Source organism: Dama dama, chromosome 2 (genome assembly GCF_033118175.1).
Source record: "Dama dama isolate Ldn47 chromosome 2, ASM3311817v1, whole genome shotgun sequence".
NCBI classification, from domain to species: domain Eukaryota; kingdom Metazoa; phylum Chordata; class Mammalia; order Artiodactyla; family Cervidae; genus Dama; species Dama dama.
In genome coordinates this window covers 15,051,868-15,079,043 of record NC_083682.1, presented here as the reverse complement: position 1 = coordinate 15,079,043, position 27,176 = coordinate 15,051,868, and the positions used below count along the sequence as shown (strand labels likewise).

The following is a 27,176-nucleotide window of genomic DNA, read 5'->3' as shown; positions in this document are numbered from 1 at the left end:
ATGACCCCTTCCTTCACGTTCTCTTCCACCACACGGCCCTCTGCGACTGCCGTTTTCCTCGCATCTCTGACCCTTGGCACAGTCGCCCCACCCATGGCTCTGCTTGGCTCATAAACTGACAAATGGATTTTACCTGTATTTTTACATTCACTTTAATAGGTAATGTAGCTTATGGTTAAAGGAAATGTGTCCTGTTTTTAACCCGATGTGCAACACATTCAATACAATCTGGGTTTTGCTCCATGTTGAACACCCCGTTGGGGAGAAAAATACTACACTGTGAGCTATGCAGCCGACACCTGCTCTTCATGACTGAGAGCTTGTCTGCTTGATATGATGTAGTTACCCTCTGTTCCAGCGTCTCTGGAAAAGTTGTGGGATTAATATGAGGGCTCTATTAATATGGCCCCTTAATTTTACAAGGGGAGGGCACCTGACATCGGGTGAGAAAGAAGGTGTGGTTTCTGGTTATGAATTATCTGTTCCGGTACTACAGGAGGCAAACATTCAATTTTCTTTTCAAAGACCTTGGATTTCCTCTCACTTCATCCATACACAGTGGAAACAGTGGCTTGCTTATCTCACACTCTGCAATTTTCCTTACATTCTATGGATTCCTCCCTGCCCCTACTGGGGGGTGTTGGTCATGATGGGCTAGGTGAAGTTATTGAATCTCACCAGTAACTTTATTTAAAGCATGACACCAATATATCCTTGGTAATGCGTCTTCCCTAATCTTAGCACAGGGCATTTCAAAACTGTTGGGATTTGGCCAGGGCTGAGGGAAAAGGGGGATATAAAGAAAGAAAAACTTCCGCTTTCTTATCTCACCACCACCTTCAAGGTAACGTTGGCTGTCATGCTCAGTTGGTCAAAGTACAGATGTTACCTATCTATGTAGGCTGTAATCGAAAGATTATCTCTTTCCCTCAAGTGCATCTGCTCATTGAAAATGGATAAAGGCAATTTTCCTGTACATAGGGCCACTCCCGTAGCCAAAGTTCCTGTTATTGCAAACCTGTTTATGATTGTAAGAGAGCAGAAGTCACTATTGTGTCATCAGCTAATGGCTGCATCTGTAGACAAATCTCCAGTCTACACTTGTTTCTATAGACAGGTTTTATAGCAAAAACTAGATTATTCACAATACTATACAATATTGAATATGGACAATTATTAGCCAAAGATAAGTGATGTAATTCCCACGTTTTGTTTGAACCCAGCTTCCCTTTTAACCAGCCAGCCCTCTCCCCTGGGGTGAGAAACAGAGATGATTTTAATTTTAGCTGTTTTTGTTTCTCTTGTCTGCTCGCCTACATAAAAATAAAATGGGTCTCAAGGTACACGACAGAAGGAAGAAGGAGACTCGAAAGATCTATCCACCTTGTGTGAGGAATTAAGCAGCAAACATCAAAGCACGCTCGTGTATTCCCCTGGCAGGATTTAGATGTCTAAGCCATTATCCATCTCTTCCTGGTATCAGATCATAATGGGGTTTTACAGAGTACGGGGCACTTTCCTTAATAAGCAGCATTGTGAGGTCAGAGTGTTGTTGTTGCTCTTTAGTCACTAAGTCGTGTCCAACGCTTTTGTGACCCCACAGACTGTAGCCCGCCAGGCTCCTCTATCCCTGGGATTTCCCAGGCAAGAATACTGGAATAGGTTGCCATTTCCTTTCCAGGGCATCTTCCCCACCCAGGGATTGAACCCACATCTCCTCCATTGGCAGGCGGGTTCTTTACTGTTGAGTCACCAGCGAGGTCAGGGTTACAGCCCTATTTCATAAACGAGGAAACAGACAGAAAGACAGTTTCTGTCCCAGGCCTATGTGGCAGAGCCAGATTTCAAGCCAGAAATCCCTCTATGACATCACAACTCCTCATGTGTTCTTTGTCGCTTAGTTTGTTTAATTTAGATTGGGGGGTGGTTTGTGTTTTGTTTGGTTTATATTTTGACTTGAACTCATAGAGTCTAAATATAGAAACACTCTTTTGGGTACATTTCAGAGCCATCTTTGTTCAATGTGATCACAAAATATTTTAGGGCTGAGGATAGCCTTAAAGATTATTAAGACCAATCTTCTTGTTTTCAAAGAAGAAAAGTGGATTCAGGGAAAATTAAACAATCCCATGAAGCTTCCCCAAATGTACTTTGCTAATGGATTACAGAGAAAACCTAGGTCTCCCAGTGTCCAGACAGTTGCTATTTCTGACATGTGGTCTCCTAAAGACTTCCTACCTACATAAATTGAATGGATAATTTCCATTGACTCTGTTGCTTTAGGGTCTGTGACAGCAAGCCATAGCCCCTCTGAATCCTGAACTCAGATACCTGTAGATTCTTCTACTCTAACTGTATTCCACACTACATGAGGGAAAGAATCTTATTTATCAGGCCTATTGTGTCATTCCTAGCACACTGCCAAAAGCACTAAAAAAAAAAGTGTTCAATATACAGTATATCAAACACACTTTTGAATAAGTATCAGATGTCATGAGGACTTCGTGTAGCTACAAGTCACAGAAGACCCTGCTATGGGGGGCTCAGTAAGTAAGGAGTTTGTTCTCCTCAGCACCAGATGTCTGGAGGTGCAAAGTCCAGAGCTAGAGTAGGCTCATTCCACTCTTATCATGCTTTCAGCCTCACCTGAGGACAGGCAGCTCTTCTGTGCTTAATAGAAAGAAGGGCAGAAGCCATGTACCACTTGAGTCTGTCCCTTTTTTATAATATAATAAGTCTCCTGTATATGAACCTTCAAGTTGTGAACTTTCAAAGATGTGAACATGCCTTCCATCACCATCACGTGTGAGGGTAACTGCAGCCTGCCCTCTGTCTCTTGTTGCTGACGATCCTTCAGCTCAACTATCTCCCCTCTCCTCTCCTTCCTCGTCAGTAACTCTTCTTGCCTGTTCACGCAACACCAGCCCCTGTGTGCCTGCTGTCTAATGTACTACTGTACATTTCAAGGGACTGTTCAGTTCAGTTCAGTCACTCAGTCGTGTCTGACTCTCTGTGACTCCATGGACTGCAGCATGCCAGGCTTCCCTGTCCATCACCAACTCCTGAAGCTCGTACCAACTCCTGGAGAAGTACCCACTACAAGATACTGTACTATAGGATTAAAAATATTTTCATTATTTTTGTGTATGTTTTTTATACATTATTTGTGTGAAAAGTATTATAAACCTATTACAGTACAGTACTATACAGCCAATTGTATTGGGTACCTAGGCTAACTTTATTGGATTTACAAACAAATTGGACTTACAAACACACTCTCAGGGCTTCCCTGGTGATCCAGTGATCCTGCCTAGCAAGATACTGGTTTGATGCCTGCTATGGCAAGATCCCACATGCCATGGAGCAACTAAGCCCATGAGCCACAACTACTGAACCAGCACTCCAGAGCCCTTGACCCATACTCCGCAACAAGAAGCCTGCACACCTCAGCTACAGGATAGCCCAGGCTCGCCACAACTAGAGAAAAGCCTGATGCAGTAATGACGACCCGACTCAGCCTCCCTCAAAAAGGGAGAGACTCAGAACCGACCTTGTTCATATGTAGGGGACTTACTGCAACATTAAGATCTTTCCAGGAAGCTCCACTCAGTAGACCCCTTACATCTCACAACCACCCCAAACTGTAAGGAGCCTGAGAAAATCTAAATCTAGTGTTTTAGTTGGATGTGTTGCCAATACAGCAAAACAAGGATCCTGTGAATAAGGAAGAAAGGATATCTGGTAAAGCAAATAGCAGCATCTGCCACAGTGTGTTTTATGGGTCACTGACTCTGTTTTCTACATCTGCTGTTGTTTTTCATTTTATTTACTTTTTTATTGTTTGGTTAACTAAAAAGAAATAAATAAGACAGTGGATCTAGGGAACTTTTTGAAATTGTAGGTTCCAAGTCTGGCCCTGAGAAATGCTGATTATTTAGGTCTGGGATGGGTCTATGAATCTGAATTATAAACTGGGCACTGCAGGTAATTTGAATGCAGTTGGTCACGGGACTACAACTTGAAAAACACTGAATTTGGAGGAGTTTGGTAAAGGCTGCTTCATTTTATTCCAACAGCTTTCTGTCTCACTCCTCTTGAGGCTATCACTTTTTTTTTTTTTAATTCCCCATTTTGGTCAAAACAAATAAAATAGAAAAGATAGGAAAATTAGAATTCGGATTCAAGAGATCCAACATCTAAGTAATTAATGTAAGTTTCAGGAAGAATAGTAGGAATTATATAACAGAAGAAAACCACCCACAACTGAAGAGTATGATTTTTAGATTGAAAAGGTAAAGTACTTAGAACAATAACCAAACCAAACAAAAAAAGCCCAACATCAATTTACAACACTGAAATATCAGAGCATGAGGATAAAAGAAGAGAAGGCCCTACAAACATAGTTTTAAAGAATCTGCCTGCCAATGCAGGAGGCACAAGAGATGTGGATTAATCCCTGGGTCAGGAAGATTCCCTGGAGAAGGAAGTGGCAACCCACTCCAGTACTCTGGCCCAGAAAATTCCATGGACAGAGGAGCGTGGTGGGCTACAGTCCATGGGGTTGCAGAGTTGGATATGACTGAGCACACACACACATACACAAAAATCTGTTAAGTTCTACAAGGTTTTTACGGAGTCAATACTAAGCTACCTCTCCTAAAGCAACCACTTTCAATGCTTTTTGCTATGTTTTTCTTATATTTACTACCATTTTCCCAAATAACATGCAAATATTGGCTCTTTTTTTGTACACCATTCTGGATAATATCTGCTGACATTCTACCTTGAAGGATGAGGTTATTTATTTTTTTTTATGCAGCCATCATCATGGTTTATTTTTTTTCCCAGTTATTTTTATTAGTTGGAGGCTAATTACTTTACAATATTGTAGTGGTTTTTGCCATCCATTGACATGAATCAGCCATGGGTTCACATGTATTCCCCATCCTGAACCCCCCTCCCACCTCCCTCCCCATCCCATCCCTCTGGGTCATCCCAGTGCACCAGCCCCGAGCACTTGTCTCATGCATCCAATGAGGTTATTTTTTAAATTAATTTATTTTTTAATTGAAGGATAATTGCTTTACAGAATTTTGTTGTTTTCTGTCAAACCTCAACATGAATCAGTCACAGGAAGGATGAGGCTTTAGCTCTCTTAAATGCTATAATTCTACCTCACATTCACTTCCCTTTCTTGCAAGGTCTCTATATAGTTATATTCTAATATTTTCTGATATAGTAATATTTAGGGTTTACATTTTTATGCCTATGTAAATATTCACAACTCAACCATGTGATAAACCAAGAGTTTTTACACCTCTTTTCTTGTATACCTCTTCTCTGCCCACTGGAGTTAGTCATTGCTGCATCTTCTTCAATTGCTTACGTTTTGGGTACGCATTACTATTAAGCTGGCCAATACGTTCATTTGTGTTTTTCTGTAACATGGAAAAAACTGAGTGAACTTTTTGATCAACCCGGTACTTCCAGTCTATCCTTTGACAAGATGGTAAAATCTCAGTAGTTAATCAACATCAAGTAAGTAGCCAGTTTGATTTTTTCTTTCTTGGAAACGTCTCTGACTCGCCAGCCCCCATTCCTTCTCTGAGCTCCTTCTTATCCTGGGAGCTCCTGGTTGGCCCTCCTTCCTGACTTTTCCTCCGGGTTCACCAGCTCAACTTGGAGGGTTGTGATTGCCAATGACTGTGACATCTTTTGCAGTTGACATGGCAGGAAACATTCCACTGCTCAGTGTTAATAGAGTGAGAACAGGTTTATCTGGCGTAGGCTGAACTCAAGTTTGAGGAAAGCTAAGTGTTTTCAAACCTGTCTATGGGAAATGGGAGAAAGAGCTTGCCAGAGCAAGAAGGGCCACTAGTGAAGCCAGAGGCTGGGCAGCCATCTTGTTCACTGAGAAAGTGCTGGACAACTTCACTGAAAGTGGGGTAGGGAAATATGTTAAACTTTTTTTCCCTTGTTGCTTGAAAAATAACCCATCTTTCAAGTCCAGATATCCCCCTTTTACTCTAAGTATGTTGAAGTGGCAACTGGTAACTGGCCCTCTGTTGATGACATCCGTAAGCTGACTTTCATCTTCCTTCACCATGACTCAACTGGCTCAAATTCTGTTAACATAAGTTCTTAAACTGAAATGTCAGAGTTTGGAGCAGAGAAAGGTTTATAGCTAGGCCACATAAGGAGATAAGGTGGCTCAAGTCCTAAAAAGCCCAAGGTCCCTTAAGGGTTTCAGCAAAGCATCTTTAAAAGGCGGGTTGGGCGCGTGGGGGTGGGGGTGGGGGTGGGGGTCTCAGAGTAAAGGTGCACAATTCTCTGACTAGCTGATGGTGAGGCAATAGGGTGATGTCACAGGAGTTAACCTTATCCGTCCTTAGGCTCCAGGAGGTCTGTGGCTATATGCACAAGGTCATCAAGTAGTTAACATCTTCCACTTGCTAGAGAAGGGGAGGTTTTTACATCTGCAAAACAACTCAGGAAATGTGCATCAAATACTGTTATCTGGGTACTTCAGTTCAGTCTCTCAGTCGTGTCAGACTCTTTGCAACCCCATGGGCTGCAGCACGCCAGGCTTCCCTGTCCATCACCAACTCCTGGAGCTTGCTCAAACTCATGTCCATCAAGTTAGTAAGGCCATCCAACCATCTCATCCTCTGTCATCCCCTTCTCCTCCTGCCTTCAATCTTTCCCAGCATCAGGGTCTTTTCCAATGAGTCTGTTCTTTGCATCAGGTGACAAAAGTATTTCAGCTTCAGCTTCAACATCAGTCCTTTCAATGAATTCATAAAGGAGCTAAAGCAGAGGATATGGGGAAAGTTCCCATAGGGTCCTTCTCAGTTACAGTTCATTTTTTGTTTCACAAAGGGATTTTAGAATTAGGAAGGTCCATGGAAATTACCTCTTCCAAACTATATCCATTTAACTGTAGAAAAACACACATACACACACAATGTGAGAGTTTCCAATTAAGTTTTATTTAGGACAAAATGAGGACCACAGGCCAGGAGACAGCATTTCAGATGGCTCTGAGAAACTGCAAGGGAGGAACTGGGATATATAGGAGTTTTGTAACAAAGGACAGGTAGTTTCCTCTGTGCTCAGGGAATATCTCCTGGAGAAGGAAATGGTGACCCACTCTACTAATCTTGCCTGGAGAATCCCATTAAAAGAGGAGCTGATGGGCTACAGTTCATGGAGTTACAAAAAGTCAGACACGATTGAATGACTAAGAATTTCACTTCTTCCTTCCACCCTGTTGGAGAGGGGAATTGTTCTTGGACTGTTCCTGAGTTGGAACTGGTTCATTGGAGAACTATTTCTCATGAGGTATAAGCCTACACTAGTTGGAATTAGTCCATTTGTTTTGTAGGGTAAGGTTTATTTAGTTGGGAACCAATTCAATTGGAATCAGTTCTTTGGGGAACTAGTTCTTGTCTGGATAGGCGGCCTAGTTGGAATTTGTTCATTTATTTTGCAGGGTAAATTTATTTACCTGAGTTGGAAATTGGTTCATCTGTGCATCAGTGTTGGACTGTGTCATTTGTGTAGGAATTTGCCTACATCTTTTGTGTTTTGGTGCTATCAAACTTATAAAAATGGGATTTATTTCACCTATCCCGAAGCAAAACTCTTTGGGGCATATATTAGATACATTAAGATCAGAAGAGCAATGGACCCTGAATGGCTCACAATTATACAGTCTCACAGTTAGAAGCATTTTGCAAAAGAGAGAAACACTGATAACGAACCAAGGCCAAGGGCTCCCCTGGTCATGAGGCATCCAATTCTGTTGACTTAAAAAACAGTCACAACCTGAAAGTTGAGAGTTATGTTTCATTCAGTGGGAATTTTTAAGCCCGGGAAACAGCATCTCAAGTGACCCTCAAGAGAACTGCTCCAAGGAATGAATGGAGAAGCCAGGTTAAATAGAAGCTTGCAACAAAAAGGAGGTAGTCTGAACATCATAAGTATTCTGTGAATTAAAGAAAACCAGATATCCCAAGTTAAGGAATTTAGTACTTTTCTATGTGTGGGAAGACATAAGAGTCTGGGCTCACTGAAATCATTCCTTTCATATGCATCTCAGCTATCTGGGGCCAGTGTCCTGTGTTTTCACATCCTGAGTTCCTCCAGGCTTACCATAGGGAGTGGCTGCAGCCTGATGGTTATGAGATCACGCAGGTATTCTCCTCCTTCCTGGATGCCCTGAGGGCTCAGAAGCTTACACTGGAAAGCCAGATTCACTGACGACTGTGAAATCCCTGTTTACAGTGTGGCAGGAAATATTCCATTTCTCAGTTCTGATTTCCCCTACAGGAGCCCCAGGTAAACTGACAGTGGAGAGCTTCAGCTCCAGCTTGGGGAGCTCTGCCTGTGAAGAAAAACTCTCTGTACAAGGCATTTTGAACAAAGGCCACAGGTCTAGTGGGACTGGGAAGTCACATTAGTGTGGCTTTCTGACTGGCTCTGGTTTGGTTTATTCTGGTTATTGTGGCAACACACAGACATCTAGTACTAACTGCTGGAGCTTAAACGAGAAGAACTTCTTTTAAGGCTCCCCCCTCCCCACCCCCGCTTCTCATTTCTTTCTCCTCAAACTCTCTGCAAACAGGCAAGTGGCTATGGAAGCAATTGAGGAACTCTGAGCCAGGCTTACTCTCTGAAATGTTCTGAAGGTCCCACAGCCCACTGTGCCCCAGTAGCTGCCACCCAGTTGAGTGAGGACTGTCCTCTCCTCTTTCTCCTTTAAGCTGAGCAACAGGCCAATTAAAACTGTGTGGGCATGGGTCAGGCCTTAAAAGCCATTAGGGCACCTGCCACTTGAAGGCTCCCATGACAGGATAAGCGGGTCACAGAACAGACCAGGCTACCAGGCAGGGCGTCTTCCCCCACAGCAAGGTTCCCATGTGCCATCTGGCACATACTGGTTCAAGCAAAATACTGAGCCCACTCCCCTGGCCACCACTTTCCTGGCAGAATCATAAGGCAGCCTGTCTTTCCTCTTACCTTCACCTCTTTCCCCTTGGTATTAAACAACGGGGAAACCTAGTCATCCTAGGAGAAACCTGCCTGTATCTTTGAGATGTAAATGTCCCATCTGGGTCTTCTCAGGAACCCTCCTCTCTGTTGTCTTTTAAAATGCCAATTTTAGAGAAGGTAATTTAGAAGTTGGCCTGTCCAAGGTAACTAGAAATCCTAAATTCTCTTCCTGCAAATATTCAGCTGTCTAACAGGTGAGCTTGACTTGTTCCATGTGGCAGTAACCCAATTTTAATACAACCTCTTTTGTAAACCGATCAGTTTTACATTGCTGTACCTAACTCAGGGCTTACATCTTGAAATAAGAAGCAAGGCTTCTCTATTTGTGTGTTTGTATGTGGTGATGGAAGTTTATTGAACAGCTAGGTCACTCCCAAGTAAAGTAAGTAAGATACTGAAACATTAATTACTGAATACTGGCTTCCTTTTACAGAGAAACTAAAGATATCTTTGACTATTAATGAATGTTTGGTGCCATCTTGAGATGTTCTCTAAGAAAGCAAATAATTTAAAAAATTATCACTGGTATTTATGCTCACCAATAAGGTCAGTTCATGGTTGCTGAAGGAAAGTAGGATGTGTGTTTTCAGTAAAGAAGGCATGTAGAATGGAATTGCTTTTTTTTTTTGGAATTGCATTTTTATTAAGGAAAAAGGAAGTAAGTCTGATTTAGAGGTGACTAAGTTACCTCTAATGATAAGCAAAATAAGTGATGACTACAGAAAGGTTTGTGGAAAGTGACACTGAGGAAAGAATCTTGCACATGCTACAAGTTTTCTGATGATGTTGAACCACGTTTATAACAAATTTTAAGTTCTTTACTTTTACACGATTTGCTCTGTATTTGCTTTTGAAATCTTTGTTACTTTGGCTAAGTAAATAACTATTGTTTCACAATGACCTATGACCCTATTGTGTTTTAAGTTTTTTTAAGTTTCTTTGGACAAAACTTTCCAGATCAAGTTATAATAAAGTTCTTTTGACCTCTAGCTAACTTTGGGATGCTTCCAAGAGCCCCTGAAACACCCCAAAGGGAGATATTAAACTAATTAGGTTCACTTACTGTATTAAATTACATGGGAAGTGTTGTCAAATGAGTAATACATCGTCTTAGGTTATATAGTGTGGTAAATGGTACAGGGATTCTACATACTATGTGGAATTCTGATATGTCTTGGCAATATATTATCAATCATAATTCTAGTTGTTATCTGAAGCAGTTGCATGTCACAACAGCAACTGGGCTGCTTTGTCAACTGCACTGTCATCAGGTTTAAACCCGAGTTCTTAAGTCTTTTGTTACTATAGACAGTTATGGTTTCACTGTGATGCCTTTGCAAAAATACCTCCCCTTCAAGATTTATAAAAAGGACTTTGGGATAAATACAAGTTTCTGACTTTCTGACCATAGTGCTGAACTGAGTAAGAAATTGAAGAATTCTAATGGGAAACCTGTTGGCTTCATAAAGCTGTTAACAAAAAGAAATAGTTACCTAGGACTGAGTGAACTGGTAAATATGGTCATAATTTTTGTGGTTTCCATCTAAAAATTACTGGTTCAAACCTATGTTTTCCAGGTATAAGAAAAACCTCCTCCTTAAACTAATTATGACTTACAGTAACTTGGTAAATTTTACCTTTTGTGAGCAGAAATGAAACATTTACCTTTCTTTCCCCGCCCCCCCCCCCCCCCATCTGGTTGATCCTGCCAGTAACATATGCTTGTCTCAAAGATTAAGCCATGCAAAAGTTAAGTGTGGCCAGTACAATGAAACTGCAAACAGCTCATTAAATCAGTTATGGCTTCTTTGGTTGCTCGATTATTGCAACTGGATTACAATTAGTTACACTGATCACTGTTTGTTCTTTGGTGAGCACTGTGTCTCCCTATGCAGTATATCACTGTCCAATGTTACTAGCTGTTATTACTTACATCCTGCCTAAAGTTGAAGATTGTTGTTTCTGACAGTAATCAAAGTGTAATCAGGCCTCCAACAAAACTTCTATGGCTAAACATCTTGAGAAAATAGATCATATTTATAACATAAAACAATTGTTAATAGTGTGATTCTAGGTATGGGATGACGCAACAAGGGAAAATGTCTTCTGGATTATAATTAGAGAGAACCCAGAGAATCTTTAATTATTGATGGGGCCTGGTCCAAAATTTAGCAACTGGAATGGCATATCAAGAATTTTTGCCTGAACTGGGATGAGTCTTCCAGCACCATGGGATAAAAGTTGATCATGAAATGTCTCCCAAATATTGGTCAAATTCCTAACCAAGAAGGGAAGACCTGGGAAGTGCAATCAGCAGTTGCAGCCCTCCAACATGAGCCAGCGAGCCCTGAGGAAGGAGAATACCTGCCATCTGGCGATCATCAGATGGAGGCCACTCCCTAAGATGAACCCTGAGGAATACAGGACCGCAGGGCCCAGATAGCTGACACTATCAAGGAAACGATTTTAATGAACCCTGACTCTTGCATCTTCCCATACACAGAAAAGCACAATTCTTTAACTTAAAATGCTGGCTCCTGGGTTTGAAGTTCAATATTTCCAAGTCTATAGGACTAAAGTAGGGACTCTCAAGGGGAACAAAGGAAGACAAGTCTCAACATTTGGGACACTGGCATTGGTGGTGGACACTCTGAAAAAGACCCATGGGACAGAGCAATTAGAAGAGTCATTGCCCCCTTTCCCACAAGACTCTGGAATGAATTTGGACAGTGGGAAACTGTTTCAGGGAAAAATCAATTCTAACTCCAAGTTGGAACTGTTTATTTGACCTGCTTTTCATTGCTTTTTTATCATAATCATGCATAATGGCCTGCCTCAGAGAATCCTGCCCCTCTGCCTGACTGTTAAAAGTGCCTTTGTTCAGGACTGTCCACCATAGATGGCAGAAACGGAGAAATTATCACATTCTCTGCCAGAGGCTTACCATTTAGGAGATGTTTGCAAGATTAATGGTCTTTTTACTTTGTTTCCTCAATCTATAAAAGAACCTAGCATCCAGACCCGGACAAGATGGTTATTTTGAGACAATAGTCTGCATCTTCTGTCTCCTGGCTCTCCAAAGTAGCATTCCTTGCCTCAATACCTCGTCTCCAATTCATTGGCCTGTCATGTGGTGAGCAGAGCAAGCTTGGACTCGGTAGCAGCAGGAAATATTCCATTTCTTATATTAAACAAAGAAATTCTGATCCTAAGAGCTTATGCATCTTACTCAAGATCATGGAGTAAGTTCGCAGCAAACTTTGGACCCAGGTCTTCTGACTCAGAGGCTAAAGTTCTTTATTAGAGCTTCAGAAATAGTGAGACTTAGCCCAGGTTTGTTCTTCAGTCCTTAAGATCCCAGTACCACCTGATTTTCAGGACAGTTTGATAAGGCAATCAAGAAACATCCAGCTCCAATGCCAGCCCTTCTGTGGAGCCTTCTCAAATTCTCTGTTGAGAGTTACTCTATGTTCCCAGGCAATCACTGTCAGTATACCTCATGATGTTCAACTTTTCACAAGTATCTAGTTCCCTGCTAGATTATAGACCCTTTGCTAGTAGGGATCCTTTCTTATGCATCAAGTCTTGTATTTCATAGGTGCATGTCAAGGAGAAAAAAAAGGTGGAATGAGATCATCTTTTTTTGAGGAATTAAATGAAGCTGGGAGGTAATTGAGCTCATTTTTTTTGTTGTTTTTTGGCTGTACTGGTTCTTCATTGTGGCAAATGGGCTGCTCTAGTTACGGCACTTGGGCTCCAGAGCATGCAGGCTCAGCAGTTGTGGCTCACAGGCTTAGTAGGATCTTACGAGTAGGATCACTCACGTAGGATCTTAGTTCCCTTACCAGGGATAGAACCCATGTCCTCTGCACTGGAAGGCAGAATCTTAACCACCAGACCACCAGGGAAGTTCCTAACTGAGCTCTTGTTCATGGTAATTCTGTTCCATATCATAATGCATTCATGCCAGAACAAGGTTCAGACTCATTCTGGTCTTACTCCTTTTGACCATGCTGTTCTAAGAACCCATCTCACAGAGAAAATAACAAAGGTATACTAACTGTCAAATTCTGAAGACAAGTGATGGACTTCAGAGGTGCTTGAGGTCTCCTAGGCTAGCACAGAGTAGGGATACACCTTGCCTGAAGTTCAGGAGTAAGCCACAGTCACATTGGCCTGTTGGGACTTTCAACACCACACCCTGTGATTCTCCTGCCTTCTATTGCTTAAGCAGCTCACAGGGCTGGTAAACAAGGAGCGGTGTGAGCAAAACTGAGTCAGGCACTGCTGGTTCTATTCCAAAGTAAACGCAGACCAGAAATCCTGAGTGTTTCTCCTGGGAAGGACAGATTCAGGAAGTATAAAAACCATGCTCTGCAGTAGAAGAATACGCTATATTCTTCCCATAACCTATGCCCAACTGGCCAAACACATCCCCTGTTCCCATTTAAAAAAAAAAACCACCACCCAGCCACTACCATCTGCAAGGTGACATGAAGGTTCACAGTGACGTCCCCACCTCCGGGTCAGCCACTCAAAGCAAAGGACGGTAGCCTTCGTTCTAAGAGAGAGGACTCAGTTTCTCCTTCATTGAACATGGGAACGGGAATTAGAGGATCATGGAAGAGACAAAACTGATACTTATTACATACTTGTTTCTAGTTAGCTCCTAGACATTTTCAGTTCATCCTCACAAGATCCCTGTGAGGTAGACGTTAAGGTCCCTTTTTAGAAAGAGGCGTACTGAGATTCAGTGAGTATAGGGGACTCAGCCAAGGTCTTTGACTTTTGAGTAGACTGTTTTTTTCCATTCCCAATAGAGACAATTTCAAGACTTAATGCATTCTCCCCACCCCTGCCCTCACATACATACCTCATGGAAGAGAATAACATCTGGTCTTTTTGGTAAAGACAGTAGTTGATGGTAGGGCACAGAGAAGAGTGCTGGGCAACATCATCCAGCCACAGGGATGCCTGGCTGCAACCACCTCTCGGCCCTTGTACCCACACTATATGCAATACTTGTTTTTCAAGTAAGCTTCAGTGATATTTCCCTCTATAACCTTCCTCCTCTTTCCCTCAGGCTGGAGTTCTCCCTTTATTGTCACAACACTGTACACTGTATTAGAATAGTTAATTTGTGTGTCACAGTAGCTAAATTACCCTTCTTCAGCACAGTTTGACGTTATTGTAGGCAAAGCCCTCCCCTGAAGATTGATGAAATCCATTTTCAAGAATAAAAAGGAGATAAGGGCACCAAGACAATTCAGTGGGGGAAAGAAGAGTCTTTTCAACAAATAGCAGGGATAACTATATAATTATAAAGCAATCATACCACATGCCCAGGGGACAGCCAGAAATGCTTAATGAACAGCATGATATACTCTCAAGTTATCTTCCATATTGTTTTCCCTGTTCCTGCAACCACATACCCATACACATGTATACAAATACCTGGGACATTCAGTGCTACATAAAATAGGATTGTATTATAAGTGGTCTTTTCCATCTTTCCCGTCTCCGCCAACAGAACCTCATGGAAAGCCTTACAGAAGAATAGGCGTTAACACTAATTCCTTCTTGACAGTGGTCATATAACATTCCACAGTGAAGACTATCCCATGGTGAAGCAGAGGTCCAGCCTGTGACACTTGGTAGTCTACGCATCTGTATCCTGTCATCACAAATTTGAGGAAATTGGCTTTAATGCTCCCCTTGCTGTGGATGCCAAGTCCTAGATTCTGCTAATTTTGAGAAAGAAAATGAAACACCTGAGAAAGAAAATGAAATTCATTTTTCCTGTTTCTTTTTCTGATCCTCTCACTCACCTCCATACACCCTTTCCTTCACAGTTCCTACTTTGCCCATCTACAATAGAGGGAAGCACTGGATTTGTTTTAAAAGGCACCGTATTAACTACAGGCAAACGGCGCCACCCGTGGCTTCTCCTTTCCTCTGCACCACCTCCCCTGCTCCTAGGACTCTCCTTTCCTTGCTCCCGACTCTTCCCCACTCTCACCTCCTCTTCGTCGACTTCTACCTTGTCTTACATTTCAATTACCTTAAATGAGAAAGAAGGAATACAGATGGGGGGGGGGGGGGATGGTTAAAAACTAGGAATATAAGGAAAGAGATGAAGCCTTAATGTTCCATTTCCAGTGATCTCTGCATGAAAAGTTGCCCAAACCTCTAGCCTTCTTGATTTCCAGCCTTAGCTCAAAGCTACTATCCCTCAAAACATTTAAACCTCCCTTCATACTCCCATTTTATCTCATGTGATATCAAAAGAGAATAAACATATTAAAAGCAAGGAAATTTGTCTTTGTGGAAAGAAAGTGAAAGTTGCTCAGTCATGTCCGCCTCTTTGCCACCCCCGTGGACTATACAGTCCATGGAATTCTCCAGGCCAGAATACTGGAGTGGGTAGCCTTTCCCTTCTCCAGGGGATCTTCCCAACCCAGGGATGGAACCCAGGTCTCCCGCATTGGAAGCAGATTCTTTACCAACTGAGCTATCAGGGAAGCCCATCTCTGTGAAACCACTTTCTAATGTTTTCCTATCTATAGCCTTTCCTTAGATTGAAGTATTTTACAGGATTCTGTGTATTCAAGGACCCTCACCCCTTAAATGTTTACTATTTAATATTTCACAATTTTTTTTAAGCTGGACTTTTCAAGGACTTAAGTCTATCTGAATAGTATTGTACAAATTATTAGAAGTCTACATTTTTACTGTTCTGTTTGAAATTACTTCATTTCCTCTTTTTCAAGACTGGACCCATCGTCACTCTCTAGACACTCTATAATGTAGCTAATCTAATAACCTATTGGGCTTCCCAGGTGACTCAGTGGTAAAGAATCTGCCTGCCAATGCAGGAGACGTGTTCAATCCCAGGGCTGGGAAATCCCCTGGAGAAGGAAATGGCAACCCACTCCAGTATTCTTGCCTGGGAAATCAAATGGACAGAGGAGCTTGGTGGGCTGTAGTCCAGGTAGTTGCAAAAAGAGTTGGACATGACTGAACGACTGAACAACAACCTATTAATTTGTGCTTTTTAAACTTTTTATTTGATATTGGAGCATAGTTGATTTACAATGTTGTGATTGTTTCAGATATACAGCAAAGTGATTCAGTTATGTATACACATGTCCTATTCTTTTTCAAACTCTTTTCCCATTTAGGTTGTTACATAATATCGAGCAGAGGTCCCTGTGCTATATACAGTGGGTCTTTGTGGCAATAACTTATTGATTTAATGGAAGAAACTTCCCCTGCTCCTCTCCCCTGTCAAATCAGGATACTTGGCCTTCCAAGAAGAACACAGGAAGTTAAAACTGGTTTCTCCAGACAAGGTGCAGGTCCTAGGATCCATTGGTGTGAATTTTGAAACAGGTAGATGGGAAGGGTGAGGCTGGACAAACTGGGCGGTCGCCACTCAAGCAGACAAGGGCTGTTTCCATTTAGGGTTCTGCTTTTCAGAAAAACGGGGAAGGGCAAGGAGGATTTGCAAAGGTGGCTTTCTGTTCTCTGATTAGGAAAGCAAAGGAGTGTCACAGGCTTGATCAGGAGAGGAACAGGGTTAACCATTACATGAAAATATAAATTTTGAAAAATGTTTTCCAGTAGAGGATTAATAAAGAATGAGAAGGGGGCCTTCCAGTAATGGCAATGGATAGGCAATTCCTTTCTGCAGCCCCTGCCCCCCTCCCCCTCCACAATAAGCATACCGCTAGACAAATTTACCAAAACCACCTATTTCTAGGAACTGGAAATTGGCCAAGGTAGACAATAAATGGAGAAGCTGTGGTGACTGTTAAGGTACTTCTTAAATAGGGTCCTGGAATGCCGCATGGTGAGCCTGTTGACAAAAGCCTACAAGAGAAGTGAAATAGAAAAACTGGTTACCCATGGGACCTGGATGAGCCCATTATGGGGGGCAAGGTGGGAGGAGGACAAGGCAGTGTGCAGGCAGAAGGGGCAGGACTGCGGACACACGCCCTTACTAGGGTCCACAGATGGACTGTTTCAGGGTTCCCAGGGAAGCCAAACTGGTCAATTCAGACCAAAAAGAGCAGGGTTTGGGTATGCTTTGCAGGCTTCTCATCCGAGGGGTACACTGTGGGGAAGGCCCTGGGACATCACATTGTTTATCACTGTGACTCAGCAGCTGTTTCAAGGGCATGCTCACAAGAGGTTAGTGTCAGTTCAAAGCCCCTGCAAGCCACCTGCCACACAAAAGGTGCCAAGGCAGCGATGTTACGGAGGAGCTCAGCTAGACTCTCACCAGCAGCATTTATTAAGAAATGATTTAGACCTTCAGGTAAGAACGGTGGGAGACTGTGGCCTTCTGGCTGCACCCTAATGGGGTCCCCCCCACCCCGACTCAGTCCACATGACTTACTAAGATTTTTGTTTAATGGTTGACCATTTTTTTTTAAGCTTTTATTGAATTTGTTACAATACTGTTTCTGTTTTAGTTTTTTGGCCACATAGCATGTGGGATCCTAGCTCTCCGACCAGGGATCAAACCCCAAGTAAATATTAACCACTGGTTTACAAGGGAAGTCCCCCTCAGTCTGTGACTTTTACATAAGGTGGTGCTGGCCATGAAAACAAGTCACTCGGCTGCCTGTACAGACTCAGCTCATGACAGTGATGGGGGCAGGCTAAGAAAAGTTTGGCTTCATGGCATAAACATGGGAACGAATGCTGGGCAGTAAGCAGGGGAAATAAATGCACAGCTTTGCTAGCCTGAAGTCACAGCCCCAGCTGCGTGAGCAGCAGGCCAACTTGGAATTTAACAGGGAAAACCCTAGAAATGAGTCACAGAATAGTTGAGATAAAGCTCTCTGCATATCTCTGGCTGAATGACAGGCTTTGTCATTTTAGCAAATCTGAATGACCTTATACTTAGAGGGGTATAAAAAAAACCTTAATTTTTCAAATTAGGTGAAAAAACAGTTATTTTCAACAGAACATCTTTACAGTATTAATTATCAATTAGCATTCCCATTCACATCTTTTGCCCATTCTTATGTGGTCTTTTCCTTACTAATGTGTAACAGCTCCGTAGCAGAATAGCCATTTATCACAGCTCCTGCAGACGTCTTCCTGAATGGTTTGCCTTCTGATTGTTTCATATGTAAGATGCTTATGCAGGTGACTTTCTCTTTTTGAAGTCCCTCTTTACCCTTATGTTTAGGAAGGTTTTTCTATTCTAAGATCAGGAAATATTTACCCATCCTCTGTTCCCTCCGTTCTATTAAAAAAAAAAATTTAGCTGCTCCTGATCTTAGCTGCAGCACTGATTTTCTAGATGCGACATGCAAACTCTTAGTTGCAGCATGTGGGATCTAGTTCCCTGACCAGAGATGGAACCTGGGCCCTTGCACTGGGAGCTCGGAGTCTTTGCCACTGGACCACCAGCGAAGTCCCCCCAACCCTTTTATTTTACCCATTTTTTTAAAGCCTTGGACTTCCCTGGTGACTCAGATGGTAAAGAATTTGCCTGCATTGCAGGAGACCCAGGTTTGATCCCTGGTTTAGGAAGATCCCCTGGAGAAGGAACGGCTACCCACTCCAGTATTTTTGCCTGGGAAATCCCATGGACAGAGGAGCTTGGCAGCCTGTAGTCCTTGGGATCACAAAGAGTCAGACATAACTGGGCAACCAACAATTTCACTTTAAAAAAAAAAAAAGCCTCAGAGCTAGTATATTCTCCTGGGCTTGTTAACTTACTGAACAGATAAGACTTCAGTGATATAACACAGGTTTGTTCCATGAGAAGGAGGGGCTCTTTCTTACTACAGCTTACAACTTGGAAGCCTGAGTCATGGATCATGTTTCCTACAGAAACAACTACTTATGTCTTCATCCAGCCACCTAACAGCTGTCACCTTACTCTTTAGGTGTCCTGGGACTTGATGGCGAACTTCAAGGGCCACGCGCTCCCTGGGAGCTTCTTCTTGATAGTTGGACTGTGGTGGTCGGTGAAACACCCACTGAAGTACTTTTATCAAAAGGAGAAGAGCAGCCAACTAACCCATCACTACCAGCGTCTCGAGATCATCGAAGCTGCAATCAGAACTTTGTTTTCAGTCATCGGTAAGGTTGGGGGTCATCTGACTCAGGGAATTCTCATCAAACCCAGAACCCGTAAGCCATCTCCTGGCCCCTGTGAAACAAGTTTCTCCATCGGTAGGGGTAACGGAGAATTTTCATGTGGGGGCTAAATATCCTACCATAGCGTCCACTGTGTACCAAGCTTCGGTAGGCTGACAGTTGATAGCACCTTTGGTGTTGGTTGTTTAGTCACTAAGTTGTGTCTGACTCTTTTGCGACCCCATGGACTGTGGTTGTGTGGCTGCATTCCTATTGCTCTTTGTCCCCCTAAGGAACAACACAGGCACGTGTCTGCAGACTTCTTGGCAAATAGCTTACATGGAAATAATGGCATCAGGCAGCAATGTGGGTCCACAGGGCCGTGGCCACCCCCACTTGTCCCTGAGGGTCACTTGGCCATCTGTTGGTCCTGGAGCGGTTCTCCCCTCCCTGACCTCCATTCTCGTTTCCCTGCAGGGATCCTGGCAGAGCAGTTTGTTCCTGATGGGCCCCACCTCCACCTGTACCACGAGGACCACTGGGTAAAACTCATGAACTGGCAGCACAGCACCATGTACCTGTTCTTCGCAGTCTCGGGCATCGTGGACATGCTGACCTACCTCATCACCCACGTCCCCCTGGGGCTGGACAGACTGGTTATGGCTTTGGCCGCCTTCAATGAAGGTAACGAAGTGGTATGGATGGAGATTTAGAGGGACTGGACCACAAAAGATCAGAAATATTGAGACTTTAGTTACCTTCCCCAGAAAATCCCACTCTCTGAACTTGAAAACCCTACACAGGACCTGATCCTGTGCCCTGGATGGTACAAATGAGAGACTCCATAAAGCAGTGCAGGACAGTACGGATTTTTAGCCGAAGTCAGGTGGTGTCAGTGGTAAAGAACCCGCCAGCTAATGCAGGAGATGCAAGGGACACAGGTTCGATCCCTGGGTCAGGACGAGCCCCTGGAGAAGGGAATGGCAATCCACTCCAGTATTCTTGCCTGGAGAATCCCATGGATGGAGGAGCCTGGCAGGCTACAGTCCATAGGGTTGCAGCATTGGACAGGACTGAAGCAACTTATTAGCACGCTAGGCACAGACGACTCCTGCCCGCCTGCGCGGCCCCTCCACACAACATGAGGCAAGGGGGTGACCCTCTGGTTAGGGGAGAAGGGCTCTGCACCTCACCCTGATGCAGCGCAGTCACTGTCTGGCTCCATCAGAAGGCCCACCAGCAGCCAGCACACAGCTCCCAGGGTAACTCATGTTAACTGGGAAAATGCAAGCATGTCGTGATCCAACCCCTTCATCTGCTTCTGTACTGCAGGAAGAACTGAATAAAGGCGGAAGGAGGGTAAGACTGAATTTCAGGTATACACAGACAATTTGTCACACCTCAGCAACATCTCACCATCCTGTATTGTATCCTACCATCTCGGTGAAGAGGTGTTACGATTCATCCTGTGCTGCTTACACACTTACACACGCACACACACACACATCCTGCATCAGAGGGTTGCCCCCGAGCGTGACGTGAACTGACTTCCTGAGTGCTGGAAGCTCCAGCTTTCACACAGACACTTCCCAGCAAGGCTGAGGTCGGGAGAGGACCCTCGGGCCTGATGGTCCTCTGCTCCGCTCAGGCTTTCTCTTCTACTACCACGTGCACAACCGGCCGCCGCTGGACCAGCACATCCACTCCCTGCTGCTGTGTGCTGTATTCGGAGGCGCCCTCAGCCTCGCCGTGGAGGTAGTCCTTCGGGACAACGTCGTGCTGGAACTCTTCCGCACCAGCCTCCTCCTCCTTCAGGGCACCTGGTTCTGGCAGGTAAGCCCACGCTCCTCACCTGCTGTGAGCCAGGATGAAGCAGGTGTGCTGAGCAGGCCAGGAGAGGCAGCACTGATGCATCACGCGTAGGGCCTTAGGGCCCGCTTCTCTGCCCACTGCCCATGACCTGTGTGACCTTAGCCATCCACATCCTGCTGACGCATAAACAAGAGAGCAGGCCAAGGCTGTCCCTGACCGACCTTCCCAGCAGAGCTACTAATACCGTTATCAGGCTCTCTTTGAGAGACTGCTCATCTGCAACGTGGGCCCTGAAACTTTAAGCAAGAACCCAGACCTAACTGAGAGCGATTGCCTGCAGAGGCCGCTCAACACCAGCAGAGGGGTGGGCTGTGAGCTGTCTGGGTAACTGCGAATACCCTGGCGGGCTTGTGGGCTTCGCGGGTCCAACTAACCTAACGGCAAAGCTGGCTCCTCTGTTTTAATCTGCCAGATTGGGTTCGTGCTGTTCCCACCTTTTGGAGGCCCTGAATGGGACCAGAACAATGATGACAACATCATGTTCATCACCATGTGCTTCTGCTGGCACTACCTGGCTGCGCTCTGCATCGTGGCCGCCAGCTACTCGCTAGTTTACTGGTAGGTCCAAGAGGAGGTGACTCTTGTCAAGTGTGTCTTCCTCACCAGCCCTGTCCTGGAAATGTAGCACCCCACACTGTTCTTATCTCCAGTGACCACCTCTCCCAAGTAAGCAGTGCAAACATCCACCACGTGATGAGGGCCAGCCATATGCCTACTTCTGTGTGCCTGCACACGAGGGTGATGAAATCTGAGAAGGCAAAGGACCTCTCGGGTCACAGAGATCGGACAGACCCGGGTTTTGAAGGCAGTTCTGGTGGGTTTCAGGTCGGAGGTTTGACAGGAGCAGCTCTGCATCAGGACTCTGTCCTGGTTCACTCGGAGCCCATCACCTACGTGCTGGGTCCAGGCACACACGCCCCTCAGGTGAGACGTGACAGCAGCAGGCGTTCACTACAGCACTGGTACTCCAGGTCACGAGAGCAGCTCTGAGTGCCAGGCACTGCCTGTGCCCCAGCACTGTGGTTACGCTTAGTGTATAAGTCACCTCGCTTCACACTCCCCTGTGAAGGATGCACGTGATGTCTGTAGCTGGGGAAAACAAGGCTTCGCAAGACTGGGTAACTGGGTCAAGGTCACCCCAGGAGTAAACAGCAGAGCCCAAGTCTAACCACCATGCACCTGGTCCTACTAGTTCTGTGTTGTCAGAGATGCCACGTTCTCTCCTGGTTCCTGATTTCCCTACCCAATGCAGAGATGCTTCACCCAGAGAGTTCCACACACATTAAACAGCAGGCAAACAGGCCATGGTTCCTTTCAGTTCTACTGCCCGGTCTGTGAAATGATTACCTGGGGGTGGGGGGAGACCGAGGTCCAGTCTCAGCTACAACACTAACCTGTAAATACTACTGACTGTGAGGCCCTTCATCTACCACAGAGTCCTGTCTAAGCAGCCAGAAAGGTAGTATTTGAAAGAGACAGAGAGAATGCCCTGAGAGCCGGGGAATGCCTCTGCACCCCTGGGTGAGGGAATATGTCAACCTGGGGGCTCACCCATCTGCCCTTGCTGTCCCCGTTACAGCTTCCTGACGCGGGTGAAGAGGCTGGAAGACAGAGAAGTCATTGGGATTCAGAAGCTGAGGTCGGATCACACATACCGGAAGGCCCTCCTGAGTGGCTCAGATGAGGAGTAGGGGCGGCTCCCGGTCAGCAGCGGAGGGTGGCGTGTCCTGTAGGCGCGCGGTCAGCGGGCCAGCTCCCTGCCTCCGCTGCTGCCCTTACTGTGATCTGCTCCCAGGGTCCCACCTTCTCGCTTAACCAACTAAGGTCCGTTGGGTGTGCTATTCTGTGGAGAAAAATGAAGTCAACCTTTATGTGCGTCTCAGAATAAGGAGAAATCAGAGTGAAAGTTTTAGAACAGAAAGTGACCTCCTGGATGAATTCAGGATACAAACCCAGAAGAATTTACTGTTTTGATAATTTAGCCCTGTTTCTCTCAAATGAGGCAGGTACTTTCCTATCAGAAATCAAGTCAATGACAGAACCTTTAGAGAGACAATTCTAATTTAAGTAAAATAATACACAAGCTTTGGTATTTTAAGTATTACTTGTTAAGCATCTCCTAACTAATCCTAATACTCCAGAAGATTGTATTACCACTCACTATTGATAAACAACGAGGTTGAGCCAAAGTGACTTTGTATTTAACCAGGAAGCCAGTCTGGTCCAGCTGAGGGCTGAACTCAGATGTTCTTACTTCTCAGAAGTACCTAATGACAGGGTGCTGAGAGACCTCCATGAGGCAGAGAGAAAAGTCAGGTCAAGGGAGGCCTTGAATTTAAATATAGCTGAAAGCAAAGAATAAGAATCCTGCAAATCCTTCAAAGAATGTGAATCTTGAATAGGTAACCAACACTGGATATGCAAGTCTTAATTCTGGATCTTTTTTTCTTTTTTAAACTTCCTTCAACAAATATTTATTAAAGATTTACTTTGCACCAGCATAGCAATGGTTGTTAAGGATTATAAAATATGTGTCCAGCATCGAGTTCAGCTAAAGGGAGAGCTATAAGCAGTTCCATGCAGGGTGACTGGTGTCCCCAGGACATGAAGGCGGGGGCAGTGCCCTGTAGAAAAGCACATCCCAGGCAGTGAGAATCCAGCTATGAACTCTCCAGGGAAGAAAATGTAGAGTTAATCAGGCTCTCTAAGAGTGGGTTAGGACAGACGTGAAAAGCCGTGTGGACCCCCAGTGCCACTCACTCGTACAGGATTTCCCAGACCTCGAAATGCACTCAGTCTCGTGAGGTTCTCACAACTGCCTGCACTGCAAGAACATGGGGCACTTCATGGAACAGGACTAGCCTAAGGCCACAAAGTCACTAAGCCCCTAAGGCAGTCCTCAGCAACACTGAGAGGCCAGCTCCTCTGTCCTGCACCCTCCACTACTGCACACCAACCCGGCAGAGGCCACTTGTGTGAAGCACGGATGCTCTGTGGAAGGAATGCTATACTTACATGACAGGCAACCAGCCTCCCAGGGTGAGCCAGCAGCTCAGGGATTAAGAACGAGCTACCTGGAGACACTGACTGAATTCTGAGAGGAGAACCCTTGGATTCCCTTTCAGGATTCACTTTGATCTGCCTGCTAAGTAGGAACCCAAACGTTCACTGGTCAAGTCCTGAATGAAGCAAGTTCTATTACTGGTAATTAATGTAAAACATGTTCTTTCCTCAGGGACTGGAGATGAGAAGAAAGAACCCAGTCCCAGTCTTCCTTTCACTGGGAGGGGACAAAACACTTTAGGGAATTGCAGCATTTTCTCCAAAGTGAGGGACCGAGGTGTCGAGGGTCACACAATATGTTAAAACTTGTTTTGACACCCTCTGCACAGCACAGGTTGAGACACCTTCACGGGGGTGTGTGTGATGAAGTACCAACCCATCACGATGCCCTGTACCAAATCTAGTCTCAGATATGTGATCTGAATACCTACACCAGCCTCTGAACCAAATTCTTCTGGATTTGTTCCCCCCAAACCCCCATGATAGTTCCCATGTCTCTATAAGACCCCTGAGGGCTGCCAGAAGCAGCCAGAGCTGCTGGCAGCGTCACTCGAGCAGCTTGGGGGGAGGAGGGGCTGCCACCCCGGGGACCCACAGACAGGCTGGGCAGGTAGCACCAGGTCACACATCACCAGGGTTCTGAAAAAAACCTGTCTGCTAGGATGTAAATGTCTGTGGGCACCAAGGAGACAGTCAGAGTCAGGTGACTTCAGCAGAAAGTGGGGGTGAGGGTTGAGGCTGGACACGTCATTAAATCATTTGTTAAGTAAATTCAGAAGGGGTTTGTTTTAACCAGCAGTAAACAGCAGAGCCAGGATTCCTCAAATTACTGCCTCTTTCTCACCCGGAAACCAGGACCCGGGGTTTCCACGTGCAATGTGCTGCAGGCAGTGACGCCATGTGGACACACTCTCCTTTACTCAGCTCAGAGGCCGTTTTCCCTCCCTGCAGGCTCCTCATCTCCCCATCACCAACCTCCTCTCTGCGCCAGCCCTCCACCACCCATCAAGAGCTCCATCCCGCCCCGCCCATTCACCCCTGCAATCTGGCCCCCAGGTTCACCCCTCCCGGCTCAGGGCGGCCACCAGGTCTCACCAGAACACATCACTTCCCCGCAGAAAGGCAGCAAAGAGGGCGCTTGACCTACAACCAGAAGACTGCACTCACATCTTGGTTCTCTCTAACCTCAACTCGGACACAGATTCTCTCAGTTGAAAGAGGGATGACTGCGCCTGTTTCACAGATCTGCTTTAGGAATCAAACGTCTTTGAGTCCAGTGATCTGCTCTAACTTTCTCTGCACCACTGCAACTTGCCTGATACTCAACTTCCAGCCAGCAACCCCTCCCAAAGATGCCATTCCACTTCTCTGCCCTCCAACTCCACTTCCTCACCCTGACCCCGTCAAAGATTGTCACGGAACTTTCATGGGTGAGGAAAACATTCTTAATAACCCAGATACTTTTCTGAGAGACAGAAAAGCCCCATGGCTGCAGAAAAGCTTTACCACCCAACGCCCATTCCGATATGAAAGAGGCACATATTGTTGACAACCAGTGGTTTTAATTACATTTTAAAACAGCATTCTGAGCTCTGCCTATGGCTCAGTGGAGACTGAGAACCGTGAACAGTCAGGAGCTAATGACAATAAACCCAGACCCATCTCCTCTGCAGCTGGTGCTGCCTTGTGGCCACATACCCCCCAGCCCCACCATATTGTGGTGCAGAAGCAGCAAAGTTCTACTCAATGGGTCATGTAGGAAATTTTTTGGACTTGAGGCTGTGCAGTCTCTGTGACAACTACTGAGTTCTGCCTTCTAACTGGAAGCAGCCACAGACCATACCTAAGTGAATGGGTGTGGGCTATGTTCCAGTAAAACTTTATTTACAAAACCAGGTAGCCAGCCCAAGGAGCAAGATTTGCTGACTCTTGCTCTGGAGCAAAGCAAAACGTATCATCTCTGAACCACAATAAAGCTTGTGCTGCAAAAGCAGTTATGTATCCTGGCCTCTGCCTGCTCTGTCCACTGGCTCTGGACGTACATGTAGACAGGTTTGACAAGGACGACAGAGTCAGCAGGTGAAGGGTGGACCACAGTCAAGATCCTGACTGCCCGTCTTTAAGCAGAGCTACCACATTAATTCCACTTCTGGGACCCCACATGACCTCACTGCCCACGTTTCTCCCCCACCTCATGGCCACTCTGTTACCAGGCAGCGATCAAGTCAGCCTCTAACTTACTAGGAATCTTGCCGTTCTTTCACTCTGGTCAAAAAATTAAGTAAATCTGCCTGCAATGCAGGAGACCTGGATTCGATCCCTGGGTCAGGAAGATCCCCTGGAGAAGGAAATGGCATCCCACTCCAGTATTCTTGCCTGGAGAATTCCATGGACAGAGAAGCCTGGCTTGCTGCAGTCCATAGGGCTGCAAAGAGTCGGACACTACTGAAGCAACTTAAGACGCGTTTTTGGGGGTGGGGGCATGTCTAAGCCCAGGTTTCTACTTGATAGAGATGTACAACAGCTTTTTGCAAAAAATGTCACATAAAAATATCTGGACACAGAACACCGACCCAGACCACCAATCACAGACAAGACCAGGGTAAACACAATCCCTGCACAGAACAAGTCTCGCTCACCATCCACATACCAGTGACATCAGCCCGTCCCCAGTGTCTCCTCTCGGGAGAGCTGGGCTCGTGTGACCACGGTGAGTTCACACGCCCCCACCAGAGACACTTCTCCTGGACCAGACAAGACAGAGCCCGGGGGCCCAGGACACCTGGCGCGGCCCACTCCCCGCGGAGCGCGGCTGGGCGGCCAGCGTACTGCTGCTGGCCTTCCTCAGACAGACCCCCACCCAGCCAGGTGGAGGGGGGCGAGGCAGCCACCACGCTCCTGCCTTCCCAGCCCGAAGGCCGACTGGCGTGGCGTCCCGCCGCCGAACGTCTTCCTGAGAATCACTGCTGCTCAGGCGCCTGCTTAGGAGATGGGGCCGTGGTCACGACGACAGTGGAGACGGCCTTGGAGGAACCGGAGGCTGTTCCCTGCTGGAGGTGGGATGCGGGGACTGTCTGGATGCGCAC

At 45.4% G+C, this 27,176-nt stretch overlaps 2 protein-coding genes across 6 annotated transcripts in view; one reads left to right on the top strand and one right to left on the bottom strand.

The window, feature by feature from the left end:
- The window catches only part of TMEM45B (transmembrane protein 45B), a 26,563-nt gene extending 883 nt beyond the window's left edge, over nt 1-25,680 (top strand). The window contains exons 2-7 of one of the 3 annotated variants that reach the window (XR_009696951.1): nt 18,963-19,158; nt 19,633-19,839; nt 20,804-20,988; nt 21,440-21,585; nt 22,607-22,851; nt 25,042-25,680. Coding sequence is in view for 2 of the 3 variants with exons in the window: in XM_061166617.1 (XP_061022600.1) it covers nt 18,978-19,158; nt 19,633-19,839; nt 20,804-20,988; nt 21,440-21,585; nt 22,607-22,718 (831 nt within the window). In the remaining variant the exon portion in view is untranslated. Of the gene's footprint in view, nt 1-18,962; nt 19,159-19,632; nt 19,840-20,803; nt 20,989-21,439; nt 21,586-22,606; nt 23,112-25,041 lie in introns of those variants that run through there. The other 2 variants (XM_061166617.1, XM_061166629.1) reach the window with 2 other exon arrangements.
- NFRKB (nuclear factor related to kappaB binding protein) overlaps nt 25,633-27,176 on the bottom strand; it is a 33,544-nt gene continuing 32,000 nt past the window's right edge. For all 3 annotated transcript variants that reach the window (XM_061166605.1, XM_061166607.1, XM_061166606.1), the window contains exon 26: nt 25,633-27,176. In XM_061166605.1, the coding sequence (XP_061022588.1) occupies nt 27,051-27,176 (126 nt within the window). In that variant the 3' untranslated portion in view covers nt 25,633-27,050.